The 22,968-nt window shown below is 35.6% G+C and overlaps 2 protein-coding genes across 2 annotated transcripts in view; one reads left to right on the forward strand and one right to left on the reverse strand.

The window, feature by feature from the left end:
* The window catches only part of LOC132186044 (protein NODULATION SIGNALING PATHWAY 1), a 10,455-nt gene extending 5,117 nt beyond the window's left edge, over positions 1 to 5,338 (forward strand). Inside the window, 1 exon segment of the mRNA XM_059599824.1 lies at positions 5,041 to 5,338. Coding sequence (XP_059455807.1) covers positions 5,041 to 5,338 — 298 coding nt within the window.
* Positions 5,339 to 9,441: 4,103 nt separating this feature from the next.
* On the reverse strand, positions 9,442 to 16,523 carry LOC132186834 (E3 ubiquitin-protein ligase SPL2). Its single transcript, XM_059600928.1, has 6 exons — positions 16,036 to 16,523; positions 15,305 to 15,406; positions 11,261 to 11,431; positions 10,969 to 11,090; positions 10,374 to 10,493; positions 9,442 to 10,051 (listed from the first exon to the last, which is right to left on the reverse strand). Exons 1-6 carry the CDS (start codon positions 16,402 to 16,404, stop codon positions 9,757 to 9,759), a joined length of 1,179 nt encoding a protein of 392 aa, XP_059456911.1. The 5' UTR covers positions 16,405 to 16,523; the 3' UTR covers positions 9,442 to 9,756.
* Positions 16,524 to 22,968: the final 6,445 nt, after the last annotated feature.

Here is a 22,968-nt window from a genome sequence, read left to right on the forward strand (position 1 = left end):
TAAATTGAAGCATAAAGGTAAGAGTTGAAAGACAATATTATACAGTGATATAATATAGTGACATGATCTAAATTTCTCTTATAAGATATATGTTCAATGATATTAAAGTATTTTAGAGGTTGATAACATGTGATGGTGCATACTTAGATGTTTTATTGAGTGATTAACTTGCTAAACAGATTGTTTGTTTAAAGGAAGTTATTACAATGACAGAATAATTTCATAATGAATATTAAATGAGTACTGAATGATTACGAAAAGAAATGTTTGGAGAACAAGCTCCTTATATTATTACATACCAGTGTCCATCAAAAAAAAAAAAAAAAAAAAAGAAAGAAGAGAATTTGTTGCATAAAGAGACACGTGGTAATGATGAGCAGATGATTCCTCAGAGCTGCTCCAGAAAAATTATTTCTGCATAGAGAAAACCTAGTATGAGCAGAATCGTATATATTTATATAATTGAATTATCAAAGAGAATATTTATTTCTAATGAGGTACCTGACTAGAGCGTGTGCGGAGAGACTTGCAACACCCCTGAACATCGACTCGAAGTTTTTCGTGCTGTCGCTGGAGACGTTCGGTATTCTTCTCCATTTCTAGCACCTTTGGTCCCAAGTATTCTGCATAGGATAACATCATCTTTTTCAGCTGAGTATTCTCCTGCTTCAAATCCACGTGTTTTCGTTTGTAGTATTTGAGCAGTCGCTGTAAGACCTCAATTTGGTTTCTTGAGACTTTCAGCTCAACATTTCTGGCACTCAAACGTTGTGCCATGTCAGAAACTGAAGCAGCACCTTGGATACTGAATGCCAATGAATTATTAATAGCATCAGTATCCGACCTATCAGCTAAGAACGTTTGATCCCGTGGAATTACGAAACCTTTGGCCACTGCTATAGCAGTAGAATCATGAAGCATGACAGAATCGTGAATAGTGATAGGACGATTGTCAAAGACAAAAGTTGGCTGCCATACGTTAGGATATGCAGCAGGTTCATTAGGGTGTGTAACAGGTATGACGGGATGAATAGCAGGCACTTCAGGGGGAACAACAGGCACATCCGGTTGCACGTCAGGCATAACAATGGGTTGTGCTGCAGGAGCAACATTCAAATCGAGGTTGTTAACGGATGATGATGATACTCCCATATTTAGGAGAGTAAGGAAAAATAGTTGAGAATACGAAGAAATTGGGAGAGATGAAGTACTGAGAAGAGACTAAGCGTTAGGAACTGAAGAAATTTTGTGAGGTTTCTGGAAGCAGCAGACGAGTGGCTTTAAAGGAATTTTTCACTTCAGGTGAAATAAACAGTAAACAACAAAGCGTTAGGCGACCTCGGGCCACGATAGAAATTTTGTCAAAAGATCCCGTGGAAGTAGGATCTTGTCTCCTGTCATAAATTCGACTGAGCTCATTTTTCAAACCCACTGTTCAATCAACGACTTCGAATACCATGCGTGGGCAACTGAATGAAATGTCATGCCAACGCGCACCACGCGCTCGTTCATTACCAGAAATCTTTCCTATAAATTCCCACCTCTTTCTCCATTGCAACACATGCCTTCTGATCATACCCCTTCGCCTGAAATCTTCTGTTAATAGCCTTCCATACAATGAAAGCTCGACTTTTCCTCCTAGTTGAGCGTATCCTCAAGAGAAAAATGCAGCCTCACGACTTGATTCACAAACCCAACTCATTATACTCTCAGTAGTAAACCATTGAAGCAAGATTATCGTTGATCATGTCCTGATGAAGCAAGATTATCCTTGATCATGCTTCTCAGGCTAAATATCTCTCTTTCCTTCTCAGTCTTCGTAAATGACAGAAGAGAGAGAGCATCCGATGTGGGTATTTTGAAAGTCTCACATACATGCCATGTCCTGAAATGCTTTTCAAATCTTCATTTCTAGAAAGCAACAGGACTATCTTTCTCTCTTTTCTCTTCTTGACCTTGCAAGACCCAAGGGAGAGAAATTATAACATGAGTGGTTTGGGACATCCAGCTTGGAAACTTACCCATATCCTACTTTGCTTGCTTATCAATTTCATCTCTAGAACGCAGCAAGCACAATATGTATTAGTCAAGAATGGATGAGAATCTTACATTTGATGTAATCGTGTATTTCCTTAGAGTTGAAATCATAATTACGAGTTTCTATTGTTGAGTTATGATTTATTAAGTAAAGATGTAGTACTGAAAGATTTTCGCTGATATTGTAGCATCAACACAAAAGTTGGGATGAGAAAATAGAAACGGTTGTGTATTTAGAATGAATCGAATTATGATGTCACTTCTGAGGTATATTCATGTAATGATGTTTGAATGTTGGTGCTATTTACTTTTACAAGTTTATGATGGTGAGAAGTTAATAATTATTAGAGCATCATATTAAAATTTCGTATGCATGATTTGGAATACTGAGATACTAAAGAGAATATAGGCGGGGATGATTTTTTACACCTTTTTGATAAGATTGATTAAATTAGATCGAGAGAATTATTGCAGGCTTGAAATGAGGACTATGATGATTGTAGGTATGAACTATTGATCACATGATTTATTAATTTGATGTTTAAACCTTGATTGTAGACTGTTGATGAATAACTCGATTGTTGTTATTGAGGTTGGAAAGAAACAATGGAAAAGATTTTGAGGTAAGATTTTAGTGTGAATTGATGAATGATTGCAGAAATTGAGACTTTAGACTGTGAATAAGATTTAATCATAGAAGAAGGAGATGGAATTTCAATATGATAAAAGAGAGTAAGCTTTGATGAAGGATTGAAAGGAATATTATCTGAATCCCTCAACTTGAAGATTGGACGATAATATTATAGGTTTTAATTTCGAGGACGAAATTCTAATAAGGAGGGAAGATTGTAGTGCCCCAGAATTTTCAAAGCTATTTAAATAGATTATTTCGATAATGATGTTATTTTAATATCCATTGTAGCTAAGGATTTTAATTCTTGGGAAATTTATGAGAGTGGTAATTAGAGAATGGTAATTGGTGAAATAGTAAAATGAGGGTATAATTGTAAATTGAAGATAGAATGAGGGTATAATTGTAAATTGAAGATAGAATGAGGGTATAATTGTAAATTGAAGGTAGAATAGTATAGGGTTGGTGAAATAGTATAGGGTTGGTGAAATAGTATAGGGTTGGTGAAATAGTAAAATAAGAGTATAATTGTAAATTGAAGGTAGAATAGTGTTTGATTTTCTCCTATAAATAGAGCTCTTCTCTTTCACAATTTTCACCACTCATCTCCTCTCCCATCTCTTGCATATATTCTTCCTTCTTCCGCTTTTTACTCGGTCTTTCTTCTTTCTAAGAGTGTTTACTCAGAACAGAGAGAGAAAGGGCGAGACCAAGCGTTACAAGAAAGAAAGAACACAAGAGATAGCGGACTTTAGAAATTAGTTTCAAAAGATATACTAGTGGTGTTAGTCATATTGGAGCAACTAGATTCTTTCATACCACTTTTAGCTTCAGTCTAGAGGTAAGTAAATTCACTACCCCTTCTAAAATTACTTCATGTCATGCTATTTATATATTCTTGTATCAAATTGTAAATGATTATTTTATTTACGTATTATGAAGTTATGTTGCATGCATGAAGGATTTCTAAAAGAATTATTTAGAAAGTTTATATTTCTTTAAATGCTTTCTAAGTACAACAAGTTTATATTTGAAAAGGTTTCCATTTTGAGAAAAGAAAGTTGAGAAATGATGATGATTATAAGAAAGAAAAAAGATGATAAACCCTCCTACATGTTGCCCTAAGATGCATCAAAAGAAGTACAAAGAAAAGTACAAGAGATGAGATAAATGTTTATGAAATAAGGGCACATGTATGGAGGAGAGTATTTTTGGCCCCAAGATAAGATAAGATGAGAGTTCGGTACCGATACTCGGATGGAGGCGAAACCACTGAAGGAGGCTATGCCAGAAGGTGGTATTCCATCAACTAGACCGCTGAGTGCACCAAGAAAGAGTTAATTGACGGTCGGGCATGGCTGTGGCCACAGTTCAGTGCCATGGTCACAAGGACCCGCAACCCTCGTGCACAGGGGTAATAGTGTACATGGGCTTTATTATGAGAAAATGATACTATATTTTCAACGAAGATATGCTAAGATGATTTACAAAGATTATTTATAATGATGCATTATGATGATGATTTATAAAGATGATTTACAACGATGATCTATTACTAGAGGTAATAGTATGTATATGTTACGGGAGATGCAACCGTACATACAGATATTATTATGGCTAGAATTATATTTATTTGCGAAAATGATTTTCAAAACTGAGAACAAGGAGTAAAACCATTTATGGTTGTGGATTTTACTTGCTGGGCCCCCTTTGGGCTCATTCAGTTTTATTTCTTGTTTTCAGGTAGAAAGGATGCTGGAATAGGAGGCCGGAATGGGGTGGGAATAATTATTAATTTTCAAAGTCTTTTCATATAAGTTATTGTAATGATATGATATTCCGCAACTACAGTTTAATGTTTTCTAATTTCGCTTGTAATAAAATCTCTTGAATAATGTTTTATACATTTTTCGTATCCTTTAAAATCAAGTACTCTGATAGACCTTATAGATCTTTGCAAGAACTTTTGTTGTAAAAGAAGAAAAGTGGCAAACTCAGCCTTAACGGGCTGGGGATGTTACAACTTCTCCTCTCGGCTTCTCGGTTTCGCCAAGTCCATGAATGTCAATTTGCAGATCAACCTGCTCGACAATCATCTATTGCAGAGCCTAAATGCGCAAGTCATAAAAACAGCCCCTGATGAAACCTTAATAGTTTGTGCCCAATTCAGGCTTCACCACCTGAATCACAACTCCCCAAATGAGAGAACAGAGTTCTTGAGATCACTAAGAAGAATGGAGCCAAATGGTGTGATTCTAAGTGAAAATAACATGGAATGTAGCTGCAACAATTGTGGGGATTTTGCGATCGGGTTCTCTCGGCTAGTGGAGTACTTGTGGAGGTTTTTGGACTCGACGAGCTCTGCTTTCAAGGGGAGAGAGTGCGAAGAGGAGACTGATGGAAGTAGAGGCAGCCAAGGCTTTGACAAACACGGGAGACATGAATGAAGGGAAAGAGAAGTGGTGTGAAAGAATGAGAGGCGTGGGGTTTGTAGGAGAGGTGTTTGGAGAGGATGCCATTGATGGTGCTTGAGCTCTGTTGAGGAAGTACGATAGTAATTGGGAGATGAGAATGGAAGAGAAGGATGGTTTTGTGGGACTATGGTGGAAAGGGCAGCCTGTTTCTTTCTCTTCTTTGTGGAAGTTGGGTGTGAAAACTATGGACACTTGAAAAGGTCTATGCTTTTCTTCCTTCCGTTCCATGCAAAACTTGTAAGAGTATTGAATTAGGCACTCTTTTGCCCTTCATCTGCTTGATCTGCCTGTCGGCTGTTTCCTCTTTTGCTGTAAAAATGATCATTGCGTCCAAGTGTGGCTCCAAGATTTGGTGGGATTGTCTTCTTTTCTTTCTTGTTTGTTTTGAAGGTATAATAGCTCGATTTTTTGTTTGCCATTTTAAGGTTGTACTTTGCCTTTCATATGCCTAAAAGTCCTAATTTGTTGAAAAAATGCTGGATTTCTCAATGGATTATGACTGCTAAATACTTGAAAGTGCTTGGGATGATAGCATCTTTTAGAGAAGTGAGAAAAGAGGAAAGACGATGAAGAAGAAGTTGAGTCAAACACTCGACTACCGCCTCGCGTTCTCCCATCATCCCTCGCCCTCCTCATCCCATCAAAGGGTGTTCGGTGTGGCCCACTTGAAAGTGCAGACGCCACCTGACCAATTTGTTATGTTCATTTGGGACATAAATTTCCTCCCAACTAATTTAGAGAAAATTTCCTTTATGCCACTCCAATAAATGACAAATGTCATTCAACATTATTGGGTTTCTAAAAAATTAATGTTTGGGTTTCTAAAGTAATGGAATAACAATAAATGACACTTAAAATATTAAAAAAAAACATGTAAGAGATAACACTTGTTACTTATTGGAGTGGGTCGAAAGAAATTTCCTCTAAACCAGTTTGGAGGAAATTTCTATCCATTTGATAATGGGAAAAATGTTTTTTTTTTTTTTTTTCTTTTCTTTTCTTTTCTTTTTCTTTTGTCCGCGTGGTTCGAAGTTTTGACAAATAATTGTTTGGGTTTTAAAAAGTGATTAATTACTATATGAGGTAAACAAAAAGGAACAAATTAGTCTCTACTAATTAAAAAGTTATAGAATCCGTTACTATATCACATGAACACAAATCAAGCATGCCGGAGGGAGTGGCCAAATCACCCCTATGGCCATTGGGGTTAGTTCTAGGGGTGTCAATGTGGGCGGTCAGAAACCGCCCACTAACCGCTATAACCGCTTAACCTTATTAACCGCTAACCGCCTAACCGCTATAACCGTCTAGCAGTTAGAAGTTATTGAGTTTACTAACCGTAACTGCTAACCGCCTTTTTGTATAATATATTTTTATAATTATAATTATAATAATATTTGTACATATAACATAATCACTTATCATTAAATCACAATTTTTTTTTAGATAATTAAATCATAATTTGAGTATTAATATATTATCTCTGTAATTTATATGATTATATCACATGATCAATTGATCATTAAATCATTTGATTATATAATAACAAATTATACATATATAATATGACATAACTTATAAGTATACCAATTCATACTAATACAACAATTAAGTATCTAGAGACTTAGTTATAATGTATGTTATAAACTTATAAGTCTATATATGTTATAAATTATAATTATACATATATGCATATGAATAATATAAATGTATATGCTTAATACTTAATCATATAGTTCAATGACAATTCAAATACTTTATTCCAGTTAATCATATTATTAGTGTACAATGATAATGTGATTCGTATAAAATCAAATTAAGTAATTGGTATTAGATTCAATAATGTGTTACTTATAACCACAATTGAAGTATTAATGTATTATCATTCTAATTTATATGATTATATAATATCAAATTATATGTATATAATATGACATAAGTCATAAGTATACCAATTCATACTAATACAACAATTAAGTACATAAAGACTTAGTTCTAATGTATGTTTTAAACTTATAAGTCTATATATATATTATAAATTATAATTATACATATATGCATATGAATAATATAAATGTATAATATCAATACTTAATCATATGATTCAATGAAAATTCGAATACTTTATTCAAGTTAATCATATTATTAATGTACAATGATAATGTGATTCATATAATATCAAATTAAGTAATTGATATTGGATTAAACAATGTGTCACTTATAAACATAATTGAAGTATTAATGTATTATTATTCTAATTTTAGTAATATTATCACTATAATTGATATGATTATATCACATGATGAATTGATCATTAAATCATATGATTGTATAATAACAAATAATACATATGATCATATATAATATGACATATAATCATATATATTATATGTTTTATTTGAACTTCTTTTATATGTTGTGTTGAACTTTTTTCATATTTTGTGTTGATTTTATTTTTTTTATTTTTAAAGTTAACCGGTTATGATTTAATATTTAAGGTATTTTTTTAAGTACAAGTAAATGTAAATTTGTGGTCAAATATTTTTGATTTTTCAATATGGGCTTTTTTTATAGCAATTGGGCCTAAGAAAACACTAAAAATACAAAGGGGAAACTTCACTTACCCCCCTATACTTTCGCGCTTTTTGCAGACATCCCCCTATTGTTCAAAACCTCTCACTTTGGTGTATCAAACTTTCGTTTCCTTTCAAATACACCCCTACCGTTAGCTTTTGCAGTTAAATCAAACGGTAGATTTAGTAAAAGACCTTTCTACCCCTAAATTTTTTTTTAATTTTTTTTTTTAATAAAAAATAAGGGCACGATTGTAATTTTCCACCCTTTCCGTTAGGATTTAACAGAAAATCCTAACGGAAGGGGCAAAGTGAAAGGAAACGAAAGTTGGATACATCAAAGTGAGAGGTTTTGAACAATGGGGGGGTGTCTGCAAAAAACACGAAAGTATAGGGGGGTTAAGTGAAGTTCCCCCAAATACAAAAAACAAATGAGGGTAAAAAATGCTACAGTAATTAAAAAAAAAAGCCCAAAAAGGCTCAAAAAACCTAATTTTAAAAAAGTGGTTAGCGAGCAGTTACCTATTTCATTAATTGCTAAGGCGGTTACGGATAGCATTTATTGCCAATAACCGCTAACCGTAACCGTATTGACATCCCTAGTTCGGCCACCCCACAAATTTTATTTTATTTTTATTTATTTATTCATTTGGAGTAATTCGACCACCCTCATTTAATACATTAATAGATTATGTCAACTTTTTTAATGGTAATAGCTGATTTGTTATTTTTTGCTTACACCTGTGAGTGATTAATCACTTTTTAAAATTTAGGAAGCTATTTGTCAAAACTTCAAATTACAGGAACCAAAAATATATTTATCCCTTTGATGAAATTCATTGTTTCTTTCATCAAATCAATGAACCAAACGGACAAAAGTAATATAGAACCCTAGATTGACATCCCTTACGATTCTTAAAAATTGCAACGGACTACAAGTCTCTCAATCTCTGTTCATCAACAAATGAACAACTCAGTCTTTGCCATGTCAAAAATCATGTAAAAAAAGAATATGAAAAATCAAAACTATTCTATCCCATTTTAAGATAACCCCCTAATCTCCATTGCTAATCACTTGTGTAGTCAATTTCCCCTCTCATGATATCGTAATAGGCACAGCCTCACGTGAAGTTTTTAGAGGTAGATGGACCATCACAAATACATTTTTGGAGATGGTTGATCACTCTCAAAACAACTAATTGGGGTGGTCAATAACTCTCTGTCATAAGTCACAAAACCGACATAAGCATCATTTTAAAGAAGGCTTTTGAGGGCGACTGAATCAACTCCAAAACAATTTTAGAGGTAGTCATCCTACCCCAAACATGCTTTGGGATAGTCAATCACCCCAAAATAGCTTATGGGAGTGGCTGACTAACCTCAAATTAGCTAATGAGAGTGGTTGACAACCCCATTAACTATTTCAAGGATGATCGACACCTCATCAATTGTTTCAAAAGTTGTCAAACACCCCCTAAACTTCTTTTGGGATTGGTCTGACTACCCGAAATAGACTTGAGAGAGTGAGTTATCTTGGAATTAGTCGATTACCCTCGTTATCTGATTTAAAGGTGTTTGGGTAAATTGGCCACCCATAAGATGGTTCAGCCACCCCTAAGATCTTCACACATGATGTGGCTAATCATTTTTAATGATGTGTTTAAATTTTAACCTTTCATTAACAAGGAATGACCCAGGATAAATAAAATTACATTCCTAGGAGATCTTAATCCCAAAACCCATTCTTTAGATTTCAAGTCACTAGTCAAAAAGTTGCAGAGAAAGGGTAAAGAAAGTATAATTTACACAATTTACAATTCTCAACCTATTATAGAATTCTAACAAGTCACATCTCAGTAACCAAGCAAAGCAATATGCATCACTTTGCTTGATATATTCACATCAGATTTCCCTATAAACTTATTTCCACAAAAAAAGATTTAACTATACCTCCTTAAACCCCTAAAGCCTGGAACAAGGGGAGAACAACAATTACATGTATCTGACAAATACAGAGACTCGTCCCACATAAGCAAACTCCTCAAGAATCATATATCCGCAACGAATTCCGTATTTCCTGCCTACAGACAGGACACTTGGGTGTCGATTCCCGTTCAACTGAGATGGCGCAGCGTTGGCAACACACCATATGCCCACATGGAATGAATGCAGATCGCCTTCTCCTCATCAGACAGATCACACACAACTCTCCATCTGGAACTTCTCCCATCTCCTCCTCCTCTGCTGCAACCCGAGAGTGCACGTCATCACTTGCGGCCTGTCTTGGTTGCTGGAGCTGTCTTTGTTGCCTCCACTCTTTCCATCGATTCCAATTCCTGAAGAGCATTATATATTTATGTATTGAAAACGTATCAGTTCTGATAACAATCAGATCAATCCTTTCTTTCTATACTTAACCTTGTTTCTCAATGCTGTAATTCACAGCATTTTAATTGAAGGATATGAAATTTAGATGGCATAAGAAAAAAAAAAAAAAAAAAGAACATGATTATTATGTTCATGCTAGTTTGAATGTAAGTGAAATAGAATGCAACATCTAGTTTTAAGAGGAATATCGAGAGTTGGTCACAGAATTGGACATTATAGGAAAAGAACATATCTAAAGCATAATGCTCCACTATGCTGAAGGTATTATACCTCACAACTGCATAGCCAAGTACACCAATTGACAGTGAACCGAGAGCAATACAACTCCACAGAAGTACTTTGCTCCTGAAGGCAAGATCTATGATCATCTGATCCTTGGTCATGTCAGACCTGCGAAAAATCATCATGACACCAATTATTCCACTTAAAGCAGTGCCTCAAAGCACAGATATAAAAATGCCTATATATCACTTGGATAGCTGTGCAAGCACTATACATTTAGCCCTCCTACAGCAAGACATGAGAGTTCGAATGTTAACAAACACGACTAATTCATAATGAACAGATGAGGCCAATCTATATCAATACAAACTTAAAACTTCAAAACAGAAAGGTGGTAAATAGACCAAATCTCAAGTGGTACATGAACACTTAGAGATGGAAGCACAAATATAATGGTGTCCGCCCAACTGATTCCTTGACATTTTCACAGACCACCCAATCCTCACTGAACACAATTATATTCAAGGGCAACAGTATTTGGATCAGTTAACTTTAGCAGAAGTCCTAGCTGTAGCAGGAAACACCGCTCCAAATTCACCACATGGAATTTACCAACTACAAAACCTAGAATGAATTCACTTACAAAAAGTAGGGAAGATCCTTGCATGACTTGATCTCAGGAATTCCATTTTTAAAACTGAACACACCAACAGCAGTGATATCCTTTCCTAATGGAAGGATTTTCTCTTCGTCAAGCAAGCCAACCTTTAAAAAAGAAGCGAGTAAAAAATTTGCAATAGAAAATAAGCATATCGGAAGAGCCCAAAAAAATGGAGCTGCAGAATTAAGGATCACAAGCGGCTTTCCAATTCAAGATAGAAACAAATTTTTCGTGGACACATTAACAAAGACAAGATTTGATTTTCCAAACTCACAGGATATTCATGACCAAAAAGTGCCTGAAGGAACGTATATGGAGAAGCACTAATGGGCTGCAGTTGATGATAAATTGTTGTGAGAGGGAGGGGATGTCTTGAGCCATCCATGTTCACAACAACAAAATCAGAATGTTGCCATCCATAACCTTCAACAAGAACAAAAGGAACCTGTAAAAGAAAACATATGAAAGAGATAAGGGTCTTCACTATCTCAAACACAAAAGCTGCAATGCAAAAGGCCCTAAATTCCATTCAACCTACCATAATGAAGCAAATACCTTTCAAAATAGGTACACATCAGAAAAGGCCATAAGAGGCTGTTCCAGGTCCTAATATTTGGAAATTAAAAGAAACTATCAGGTAGAAACAGACCTGTGTCCAAAACAAAAACTCTAGTGCACATAAAAACCCCCTCCCTCCCTCCCTCAAGCTGCCACCAAGGCTCCTCTGAAGCCTCAAGCGCCTTTTTAAACTCTCTCTCTCTCTCTCTCTCTCTCTATATATATATATATATTATTTACACACACACACACGAAGCATGTCATAGGTTCTTTTTTCTTTTTCCCAGACATGCAATTACCATGGAGAGAGTGCATATCTGGAACTTTCCCCTTTTTCCAGTACTACTTTCCTTTCCTCCATATTATCTAGCTATCTATCTAGCTCTATTGTATATATATATATACACGAAGCACATGCACTTCATAGCCACTTTTCCTTCATTTTTACTGTGTAAAACATACAAAAATTATAAATTGCTTACATCTCTTTTTTAACTTCTATCAAATTGAATTATGTCTTGAAGCTTAAAAAAGTTTTTTTTTATTTTTTATTATACTTTAAAAAACCTCTTTTATTTCAAACAAAAACTCATAAACCTAAGCATTTTTTTTTTCTCTTCAACAAAAACAAGTAGCAAAATATACAATCTTAACTTGGCTTAATTTGTAAAACATTTTTAAGTTATAAATAGATATCAGTTTTTGAGGCCTCTCTAAAGGATAGCTCAATCAACTAGGGACCACGCCTCAGAAAGTGGAGCACACTAATTCGAATCTCCCCTTCCCCCTCCCCCTTGGGGACAAAAATATTCTTATCAAGAAAAAAAAAGATAACAGTTTTTGAGATAACAATTGAATTAGAATGAACATTATCATCACATGTTATAATTTGAGTTCATAAACGTGTAGACTAATTATATTTAGAAATTGGCGCCTAACCTCACTCAGGCAAGCACTTTTTTAGAGCTTCATGCTTAGGGTGATAAAAGAACTTGGCACCTTGAGGTCACCTTCTACCTTTGACAAAAACGATAGCAACATCTAAACATCACCTTGCAACAACATAGTCAAACGCACTAAATCTCCTTTTTTTCTTTTTTTTTTTCTTTTTTTTTTCTTCTTTTTAATGGTAAGCTTCAAATGCACTAAAGTGGGTTCTTCACATACGACCTAACCCTCCACACCATTCTTATTACAGAAATTTCATATGATTCTTTAGGCATTTTATTTGATATTCTAAATACTAATGATATACATCTCATTAGTATGTCATATAAGCTCTACATCCGGTATGGGCTCTTTAGGAGTTGTCTCAGCTCCTTGTTGTTCGGAGTGAGCTTTTGTAGCTAAAGGGGGAAAGAATGTTCCTTTGCCAGATTTTTCTCCTCTCTATTCCTTTCCAGAGGAGGTGCTCCTTACCAGAGGAGGTGCAGCGGGGTATGAGCCCAATTCTGATTGTGATATAAGGTATTTAGGAGAGGAATTGGTTGGCCTCATTAGTTGGTGGAACTTGGCAGGGTGCATTACATTGGAGAGACTTCAACGTCAGTCAGTTTCCTAGTCAAATATCAGGTGAAGCTCGTTTGTGTCCTCCTTTGGTGGAGTGCTTGAACTTTACTTTTTGAACATGGCCTAATGGATATTTTCTTCGTTGGAGGAACTTTTACGTGATCAACCAACAGTGACCCCCCTTCGTGTTCTAGAATTGATAGATTCTGTCTCTTCGGATTCGGAAGCCTAGTTCCCTAACTTGTCTCAAAAAATGTTGTCTAGACTTTGCTCAAACCATTTTTCTCTTCTTCTCGATTGTTGAGGCATTCAAAGTGGTAGAAGATATTTCAAGTTCGAGAATATGTGGTTACAGGCCGAAGGCTTTGTGGGCAGGGTGAAATGGCAGTCTTCCTATCATTTTCAAGGCCCGCCAAGCTTCATTTTGGCTCGCAAGCTAATTTAAGAGTATGGAATGAGCATGTGTTTGGTAATGAGGAGAACCAAACGAAGAATCTCTTAGATGAGCTACGTGTTCTTGATGGTATGAAGGAGACAATCTTATGTGATGAAGAGAAGTTGAGGAAAAGACAAAGCTATCAGTGATTTGGAGAGGGTTGTCATATTGGAGGAGATGAGTTGGAGCCAGAAGATGAGAGCGCTTTGGTTAAGTGAGGGTGACAAATGTACGAAGTTTTTCTATCGAGTGGCTAGCTCGAATAGAAGAAACAACTCCATTGAGTCACTGATGGTAAATGGCTCAGTTACCTCCGATCAAACTGAGATCAAAGATCACATCGTGCAATTTGCAATTCTATGATCGATTGTTTACCGAACAATTTGGTTGGCGGCCCAAGCCAAATGTCCTTGCTTTTGATTCCATTGATGAGGCAGATGCCACTTGGTTAGAGAGACCATTTGAGGAGAGTGAGGTACTTGAGGTGGTGAGAGGTATGATCAGTGATAAGGTGCCGAGTCTTGATGGGTTTACTATGGCTTTCTTCCAAGCTTTATGGGATGTGATTAAAGAAGATATTATGAGGGCGTTCCATGATTTTCATGCCAGAAGCAAGTTTGAAAAAAGTCTTAATGTCATTCTCATTGCTCTCATCTCGAAGAAACCCGAGGCTATTGATGTCAAAGATTTTCAACCTATTAGTCTAGTGAGTGAAGCTTACAACATTATTGCCAAAGTCCTAGCCAATAGGTTGAAAAGGATTGCAGAGAAGATTATTTCGGAGCCCCAAAATGCGTTTGTCAAAGGTAGGCACATCCTAGACTTCATTCTTATCGCTAATGAATGCTTGGATAGTATGATTAGATCGGGCGAGCCAGGTATGCTTTGCAAATTACACATTGAAAAGGCCTACTATCATGTCAATTGGGAGTTCTTATTGTATCTATTGAGGAGGTGTGGTTTTGGAGTAAAATGGCGTTCTTGGATAGCATATTGTATTTCTTCGGTGTGCTTTTCTGTTTTGGTGAGTGGTACTCCTTCTGAATTCTTCAGTAACTCGTGTAGTCTAAGACAAGGAGATCCTTTGTCTTTTGCTATTTGTCATCGACATGAAGACCTTTAATAAAATACTATCTGCTACTCTAGATGGGGGCCTTCTTTCAAACTTTTCTGTGGGGTCTAATAACATTGGGTGCCAATCCTTATGAAATGCTATTTTATCATCTACTCTATTTAGAGATTGCTAGTGCCTTAAGAAATTCTATTTTCAACCGTGTTAGCTTTAGCTTGGGTTATGCCTAAAAGAGTAGTAGATCTTCTCGCTTGTTGAAGAGGGTTGTGCAGTAACCCTCAGAGTGCAACAGCTTGGAAGATAGTTCTTGATTGCCTTTTTTGGTGTCTTTGAAGGGAAAGAAATTATAGAAGTTTTGAAGACCGCAAAAGGACGGTGGTGGAACTAAAGTCTTTCTTTCTCAAAACTCTTTTTGACTAGACAGTGGCTTTAGATCTGAATGTGCTTAGTTTTCATGATTTTTTTAACCTTCTTTTTCTTTCTAGCTAGGTGTCTATCTGGTAAACATCTTGTATTCTTGGATTGCGCCCTTTGCACTTTTCTATGATATCTCGTTTACTTCTAAAAAAAATACACAATTAGCTGGTATAACATCAAACCATTCTAGACTAGTAATTTACGCATGTCAAATTTTCCTGAGCAAAGATATATAACATTTTTTTTAGAGCATGTCTATAGTAAACAAATAAATGAAAAAGTTCACCATATATCCATGTGAACTAAAGAAGATGTTACAAATTTACCGTTCTTAATGAGGTTGATTCTTGCTCTCTCCAAGATCTCGCAAATATTGCGCGTAGATCAGAAGTCCAGCCAAAAAAGCCCTTCCATTCATTGTAGATACACTGCATAACATATAAATCACAAAGTCAATACAAGAGTTCTTTCATAACTCAGCTAATGTTAGTGTACCAACTAGATAGAATGGACACAAAAACCAATGGAAAATTGTAAAGCTATACTCCTTTAAGCAATCGAGAAGTTCGTTGCTGTCAATCTAAAATGTAAGTAAAAACAGTTTCTTGCTGAGGAGTTCTTCATTTTTCAATATTGACAGGCAAAAACTACAGAAACGATAGCTTCATGATCACAATATCATTTTTTCTTTTCTTTTCGCCTCAATTTTCTTTCTATGCTTTCCCAAAAACCAAACAGATCATTAAATTAAGAAAAATAAAAAATTCAGAATCAGCACAATTGACAAACTTCAAAAATTTAATCAGTAGTATCCAAGGAAGAGAACAGTTTTCAAGTTTTACGCCTCTACAACACCGCTTAAGTAGAAAATCTTAGCCCCCAAAACAAGAAAATTCTTATAAATTGCCGTGTTTCCCTTCCTATTTCCACACTTTCTCGACAACCAAACTCAGAATCAAGTAAAATTTCACAAACAGAAGCGCGAATAAACAACAATTTCTCAGCAACCAAACACAGTTTATAGATTCTCTTTTAGCAGTTACAATAAGAAACGCACCGTTTGAGTCCTTTGAACGATAACGGCTTTGTCTCCGGACTCCTGTGAGACCAAGACATTGGGCTTGAAGCTCTTCCAGTTGAGATCGACGGCGGATTTGGCCTCAACGGTGCCGCGGACGACGACAATCATTTGATCGGACTGCTGTGACGGGCCGGAGGAGGAGTCTTCGACAGGCAGGATTGAGCGGAGGTCCGAGACTTCGAGCGATGGAGCCCTGCGGATTTTGCGGAGAGCGGACGACGTGGCGGTGAACTTGAGAACGGAGCGCGCGGCGGCGTAGGCCAAGGCCATGCCCAAAACGGCGCCATCTAAGGAGAGCGCTAGTTGGGACAGGAGGGACACGAGGGCTTGCTCGTGCGAAGACATCGTCAGTTGTTAGGGAGGTTACATTCGATCGGCGCACGTGGAGAAAATTTGCAGGGATGAGGAGCTGGCTTAAAGTACTGGAATTGGGAAATTGGGAGGAGGGAGTGTTTGGTCAATTCAGTGGATAATTGTGGGCTTTGACGTAGTTTGCTTGTTGTCTTTTCACTCTTTTGTTTTGTGGCGACTTCAGACGTGGCTTTTTCCCACTGAAAATTGAAAACCAGTGAATGAAGCCACCACAACCACAAGGCCATAAGGGTGAGTTATGTCGGTTACACATTCGTTTCTTTTTTTTTTTATTACACAAGAGAAGAGAGGAAGATTCAAACTAGCGACCATTGCTTCATTAGGCGTGGTCCTAGTCGATTGAACTACCTCTTAGGGACTACACATTCGTTTCTTGTTTATTTCCTTTGTAAATTATTCACGATGAATTTGCCTATTTTTTATGTGAAAATGAACAAAAAATTAATTAAATATTAAAAATATATATATATATTTTTAATTTATAAGGCGTAGTTCTTAGACGATTAAGCTACCCCTTCATAAGGCATGGCCCCCAGCCAATTGAACTATTTCTTGTAGACAATTTGATGAGGGTTTGACACTGCATTCTTATCGATAAAAATGTAATTTCAAATCAAATCGTAAAAAATGTACCAATTTGATAGTGTAATTTTTAAAAAATTACAATTTGAAAAGGTAAAAATTACACTTTGTTTCTCCACGTCTTCGGTGTATTGAAGACCACCAAAAGTTATTCGTAATCTAAAATCCTATTTCTACCCAACGACTCTTCTCCAAACATGTACGTGTTCCCATACCATTGTAGTTTTATATGTGCATGGGATCTCACATTGTAACTTCTGGATATGGATAGTACCGATTAAAATATGTTTTTTTTTTAGGGAAAACTTCACTTTTAATCCCCTAAACTTTTACACGATTTGATAAACCTCTTATAAACTTTTAAATCCCTCAATTTGGACCTCTGAACTTCCAATTGCTCTCAATGTAAACCCTTCCATCAATTTTAGTTGTTAAAAATACCAAAAAAATCAAAATATCCCTGATTTTCATTTTTTGTTAAATAAAAAAAAGCGTTTTGAAATTAAGGGTAAAGTTGAAATTTTATACAAAAGTCAAAGGTATAAACGTCATGTAACGTTTAAGATCTGACGGGAGGGTCCACATTGAGAGCAATTGAAAGCTTAGGTGCTCAAAATGAGATATTTAAAAGTTTGAGAAATTTGTCAAATCGCATGGAAGTTCAAAAAATTAAACTGTCTTAAAATTTTATTTCTTAAAAAATACATTTGTTTTTAGATTTTTACGTGAAAAGTATATGCAGCCCTCTATATATAAACATCTTGGTTTCTAATGCCTCCATGGCTTCATTCAAATCAACTTCTACACCTAATTTCTTACAAGTTGTGGCATTTTTTGTGTAAATGGGACATGGCACTCTTGCAAAAGTCTTAACGATCGACCTTGTTTAGATACTATTCGTTGTTAGGAATGTACAAGCAGAGTGGTTAATAACCGTTAACTGCTAATAACTATATAAGATATGGCTGTCCCAACATCCCTTAGAGCTTCAGAAATATCAAAGCATAAGTAAACCATAATAAGTGTTGTCAAGAATGATCGCATTTTGTTCTTCTAGATTCAAAACTATGAGAAGCACTGATACATATGCCAAAATTCTTTTTCTTTGCATATCATTATTTAAACTAAGGGGATTAGTGGCATGACAAAAATGACAATCTATCTTTCTGTTATTTTCTTGGTGTTAGGTATTGGAGCACATGTCATGAGTATTTTGGTCAAAGACTCAAATTTTCTCTGTAATGATGTTTTGGGTTGAGCTAGAACTGCCTTTGAATACATAATCTGCCATCAGTCTGGTTTTGTTTTCTCCTGTTTCAAGTAGGTTTTCTCTTTTTGAATGACTGCCAGATATGTGGCATGATGTTTGAAAATATGGATTTTAATATTTGAAAACACTAAAACATGTCTAAAATATACTCTAAAATAGGTTTAAAGAAAGCTCAAAACACTAAAAGAAACACAAAACACCCACTGCTTGATAGGCGATTAAAGAGTAGTGGGGATGGCTACGGTTAAGAAGAAATAACTACAAAAGCTTGTATACTCCTACTCGTTGCGGAATTCCTGCTCAAAAAGTCTTATATTTTGTTCAATTAGCTTTAGCTAGCTCTTTGGTGATTGTGACATCCCACATTGCCTGAGCACGGAAAAGATGATGTGTTTATATGGAATATACTCTCTTTAAATAGTATGAGACCTTTTGGAGGTAAACCCAATAATAAAACCGTGCGGGCTTAGCCCAAAACAAACAATATCATACCACTTGGAGTTAGGGGTGTTACATATGGTATCAGAGCCATAGTCCAATCTGAGATGCGGGGAGCGTGAACAAGCCCATGAGGGTCGCCAGCAAGGACGCTAAGTCCTAAGAGAGGTTGATTGTGACGTCTCACATTGCTTGGGCATAAAAAAAATGATGTGTTTATATGAAATATATTCTCTCTAAATTGTATGAGGTTTTTTGGAGGTAAACTCAATAATAAAATCGTGCAACGTACAATATCATATCACTTGGAGTAAAGGTATTACAAAAAGTCTCAGAAAAATGAGCTCGATCATATTAAGAGTCGGGCCAAGAGAGTAAATCTTTTGCTTGAGTTGAAAGTAATTGTGTGAAAGGCCATAATTACGATAAATAAGACAAGATACTACACATAATAACAACAACAAAGATGGATTACAAAATTGTTATGAATCCAAAACCTCAGTACACTCAGATTTTACTATCATACAATAGAAGAAAATTAGCTGTACAGCACGACATACAAAACTACAAACTTTTCGTGCGGGTGAACTTTTCATTGTTGAAAAACTTACCGAAGCAAGAAATCAAGCCTTCTTTTATGAGGTGAGAATATACGTCGCTTCCAGCTGGCCCCATCACTTATTCAATCCACCATCTCAACAAAGGGGGATTTTTTTTTTTTTTTTTTTTTTTTGGGTCCAATAACTTAAGAAAGAAACAAAGCAATAACAAAAAGAGCCCTAACTTGGCCAAAAAGAAAATGGGGATCCTCCCACTAACAATAGGAACATAAAGAAGGAAAAAAAAATAAGAATACTGTCCGAAAAAGATCTGTTGCAACCCAATAAAACACAAAATAGGCACAAATATTTGCACTTCTATCGACTTTTTTTTATTGAAATCGACCAAATGAGCTTGAGAACACTAAACACAACACTATTTTAAGCCATATTATGTTATGTCACAAATCAGTTTATAAAAGTTTTTCTGTAAAATTTGTTTATAACCTTAATCTTCCTTATTTGTTTTGAGTGAAACGGAATTTTTAAGGTGGCAATGTTTGACTAGATGCATTTTCCTTCATATATCTTTTTGGTTTGATGGAAAAGTAGATCCCATAACAATTTTGCACAGCTAGCAATTACTTGTGTGTTGTGGTCTCGTATGAACGCGACCAAAAAGATAGAAATATACCTTACTTCATCAATCCCCTTCAATTCTTTAATTAAAATTACCATCTTTTTTCACCTTTCCACCAATTCTATCCTTAGTTTATTTTCTTCACCTTTTTCCTTTTCCACTTTTTGGACGGCTCCCCTGCCTCTCACTTTTCCCATCAGATAACAAAGCTTTCCAGTTAATTAGATTCCTCCTCCAATTTCACCATCTTCCCTCCCACTACATATACCCCACAATTCCCATCTTCAATTTCACCATTAACGTACATTTAAGAGCACCCCACCAATGGCTACCTACCACCAATACTCATCTCAAAGGTCGGTAGCCATGGTGCTTGCTCTAGCCTCTGCAATAGTGCTGTCGCCGTTATACGCGAGCCGGAAGAGTGACACGCGCCATTACGAGACCAAATGGAGTTCCGGATTTGTTCTGCCCATGGTTCTTGCTGGGCTCATAATTGCCATTAGAACAACTTCATCGTGCTCGTCATCCGTGTCTGCGCAGGGAGGAGGCAGAGCTTCAATAATTCCGTCGCCGGACCCTTCTTGGGTGCTTAGAATTGGAAGCTCCTCCTGGGGGCTTGCCGGCGTTTTGGTGATGCTCATGCTTGTGCTCTCATGGCAAGAATCTGTCCAGGACTTTTTCTGGAGATAGAGAAGAACTCTACTGACGTATTTCCTTTTTTATTTTATTTATTTCTATTGTAATATTACTTATATATGAAATAATTTCGTTTTTTTTTTCTGTTTTATTAGATAAAATTTACATTTATGAGATTGCCAATATATTTATTATATTTTTTGAGAAAGTTTAAAACTACTCCACCAATTTTAACGTGATTAAAAATTAGGGTTAAAAACAAAATTAGTGTCTTTTTTGTGTGTATCAAACTAGTCCTTAAATTTTCGTAAGTGATAAAATTAGTCCTTAAGTTTTTTAACAGAGTAAAATTAATTCTTCAGTTTATTTCCACATGTAAAAAAAAAAAAAAAACCCAAATGGCGTATGTTAGAAATAATCATTAAATCTAAGGCTGAGCAATAAAAATAAACTTCATGACCATAGCTAGGGTTAAGCCCATAACCCACGGTCATGTCATACTATGCAAATATTGTTCATCTATTGTAAACCATATAATAGGAAGTTCTCATTTGAAGCAATTATGAACATATTATAAAAATCAATAGGCTCATGACAAGTTACTTGAAAAATGAAACACAATCAATTCACTGACATATCGCATGTTTGAATAAAAAAAGTTTTGTAAACATTTTCTTACTGTGGTTGATTCTGATCACATCCGAACATCTTAATCACCAATCACTGCAATCCACACTCTAATAGTGGACACCATAAGCTTATAATACAAATCTACACACGTAAAAACCCTAATCATGCGATCAAAACCGTAATCCATAATTGAAACCCTAATTATCCCTTCCTTGACATCATCGAACCTTAGTTCCTCAAGGTTTGAATGTTCATCCTACAAGGATTGAACATGTTGGAAATAATTTTGGATGGTGCACAAATTCTTATTGATATAAAATAATTACAATCTGAATATTAACAAGAAATTAAAAAAAGGAAAAAATGCAGTTTACCCCCCTAAAGTTTCAGGGGTTTTTCAATTTTAACCCAAAAGTTCAAAAATTGGCAATCTAACCCCCTGAAGTTTCAAAAATTGGCAATTTAAACCTTCCGCTTAATTTTTCCGTCAAAATTGACGAAAATCTATGAAATTACATCATTACCCTCAGGCTTTTTTAAAAAAATTTCCGTCCAATTTAACGGAAAAATTAAACGGAATGTTTAAATTGCCAATTTTTTAAACTTCAGAGGGGGTAGATTGCCAATTTTTGAACTTTAGGGTTAAAATTGAAAAACTTATGAAACTTCATAGGGTAAACTGCATTTTCCCCTTAAAAAAAAATACAAAGAGATGAAAAGTAGAGTATCGAAAGATCTCACAATGCTATAGAATCACGCAAAAGTGTTGTCCTTAAAGGTTAATTCGTGCCTCTCAGAGTATATAACTCGGTGCAATTGGATCCTTTGACACGCAACCTCCCAAGATTAGATTATAGCGTCTACCTTCGTTAAGGACGCACTTCCAAAAACAAAGACTAGTAGAACAACCCTTTTATCAAAATAGATGGGGGACTTCATAATAATGTTTTGTAGAAAGGGATAATGATATAACATATAGCTTTATAGCATGAAATATATTTTTCCCAATGTGTTTGAAAACACCATATTATTTCTCACAAAAAGTGATCTTATATAAGACATAAGTGCTGGAAAACTTTCTAATATCATAAAGAAGTTCTAATGACTAAACGGTCATAACTGTAAAAAATTACAAGGAAAAAATACATTTTACCCCCTTGAACTATCCACTAATTTGTACTTTGACCTCTAATGTTTAAAAAGTGACATTTGACCCCCCCCTCCCCCAACTTCCAAATCGTTGCAATTCGATCATTCTTACTTTCTTTCTTTTTTACCAAAATGCCTCCATCCCAAGTTAAAAAAATAAAAATTAAGGGGTGTCCGGTCTAGGGTGGCCGAAGCCACCCTTAGCCCAACTAGGGTGGCCGGCCACCCTTTAATTTTTAATTTTTTTTTTTAGCTTGAGATGGTGGCATTTTGGAAAAAACAAAAAAATCAGAACAGTCAAATTGCAACAATTTGAAAGTTTTAGGGGGGGGGAGGGGGAGGGGGAGGTCAAGTGTCACTTTTTTAGCTTAGGATGGTGGCATTTTGAAAAAATATATATATATATATAGTCAAATTGCAACAATTTATGAAAGTTTTTTGGGGGGGGGGGGGGGGAGGATCCAAGTGTCATTTTGAAGCATTTGAGGTCAAAGTGCAAATGGGGGGGGATCAAGTGTCATTTTAAACATTTGAGGTCAAAGTGCAAATGGAAGTGGATAGTTGAGGGGTCAAATGTATTTTTCCCAAACTACAACTATAAAACTTGGTTCTCAAATCCTATATAAAAGCATTGATAACTCCAAAGGTCA

The sequence above is a fragment of the Corylus avellana genome, chromosome ca7, assembly GCF_901000735.1.
Source record: "Corylus avellana chromosome ca7, CavTom2PMs-1.0".
Taxonomy (NCBI): Eukaryota; Viridiplantae; Streptophyta; class Magnoliopsida; order Fagales; family Betulaceae; genus Corylus; species Corylus avellana.

Coding starts and splice junctions, on each gene's coding strand:
- LOC132186834 (XM_059600928.1), bottom strand. CDS start 16,404: ATGTCTTCGCACGAGCAAGCCCTCGTGTCCCTCCTGTCCCAACTAGCG. Junction 11,432..15,304: donor AATCAACCTCATTAAGAACG/GTAAATTTGTAA, acceptor TTTCTTTTACAG/GTTCCTTTTGTTCTTGTTGA. Junction 11,091..11,260: donor TTTTTGGTCATGAATATCCT/GTGAGTTTGGAA, acceptor TCTTTTTTAAAG/GTTGGCTTGCTTGACGAAGA.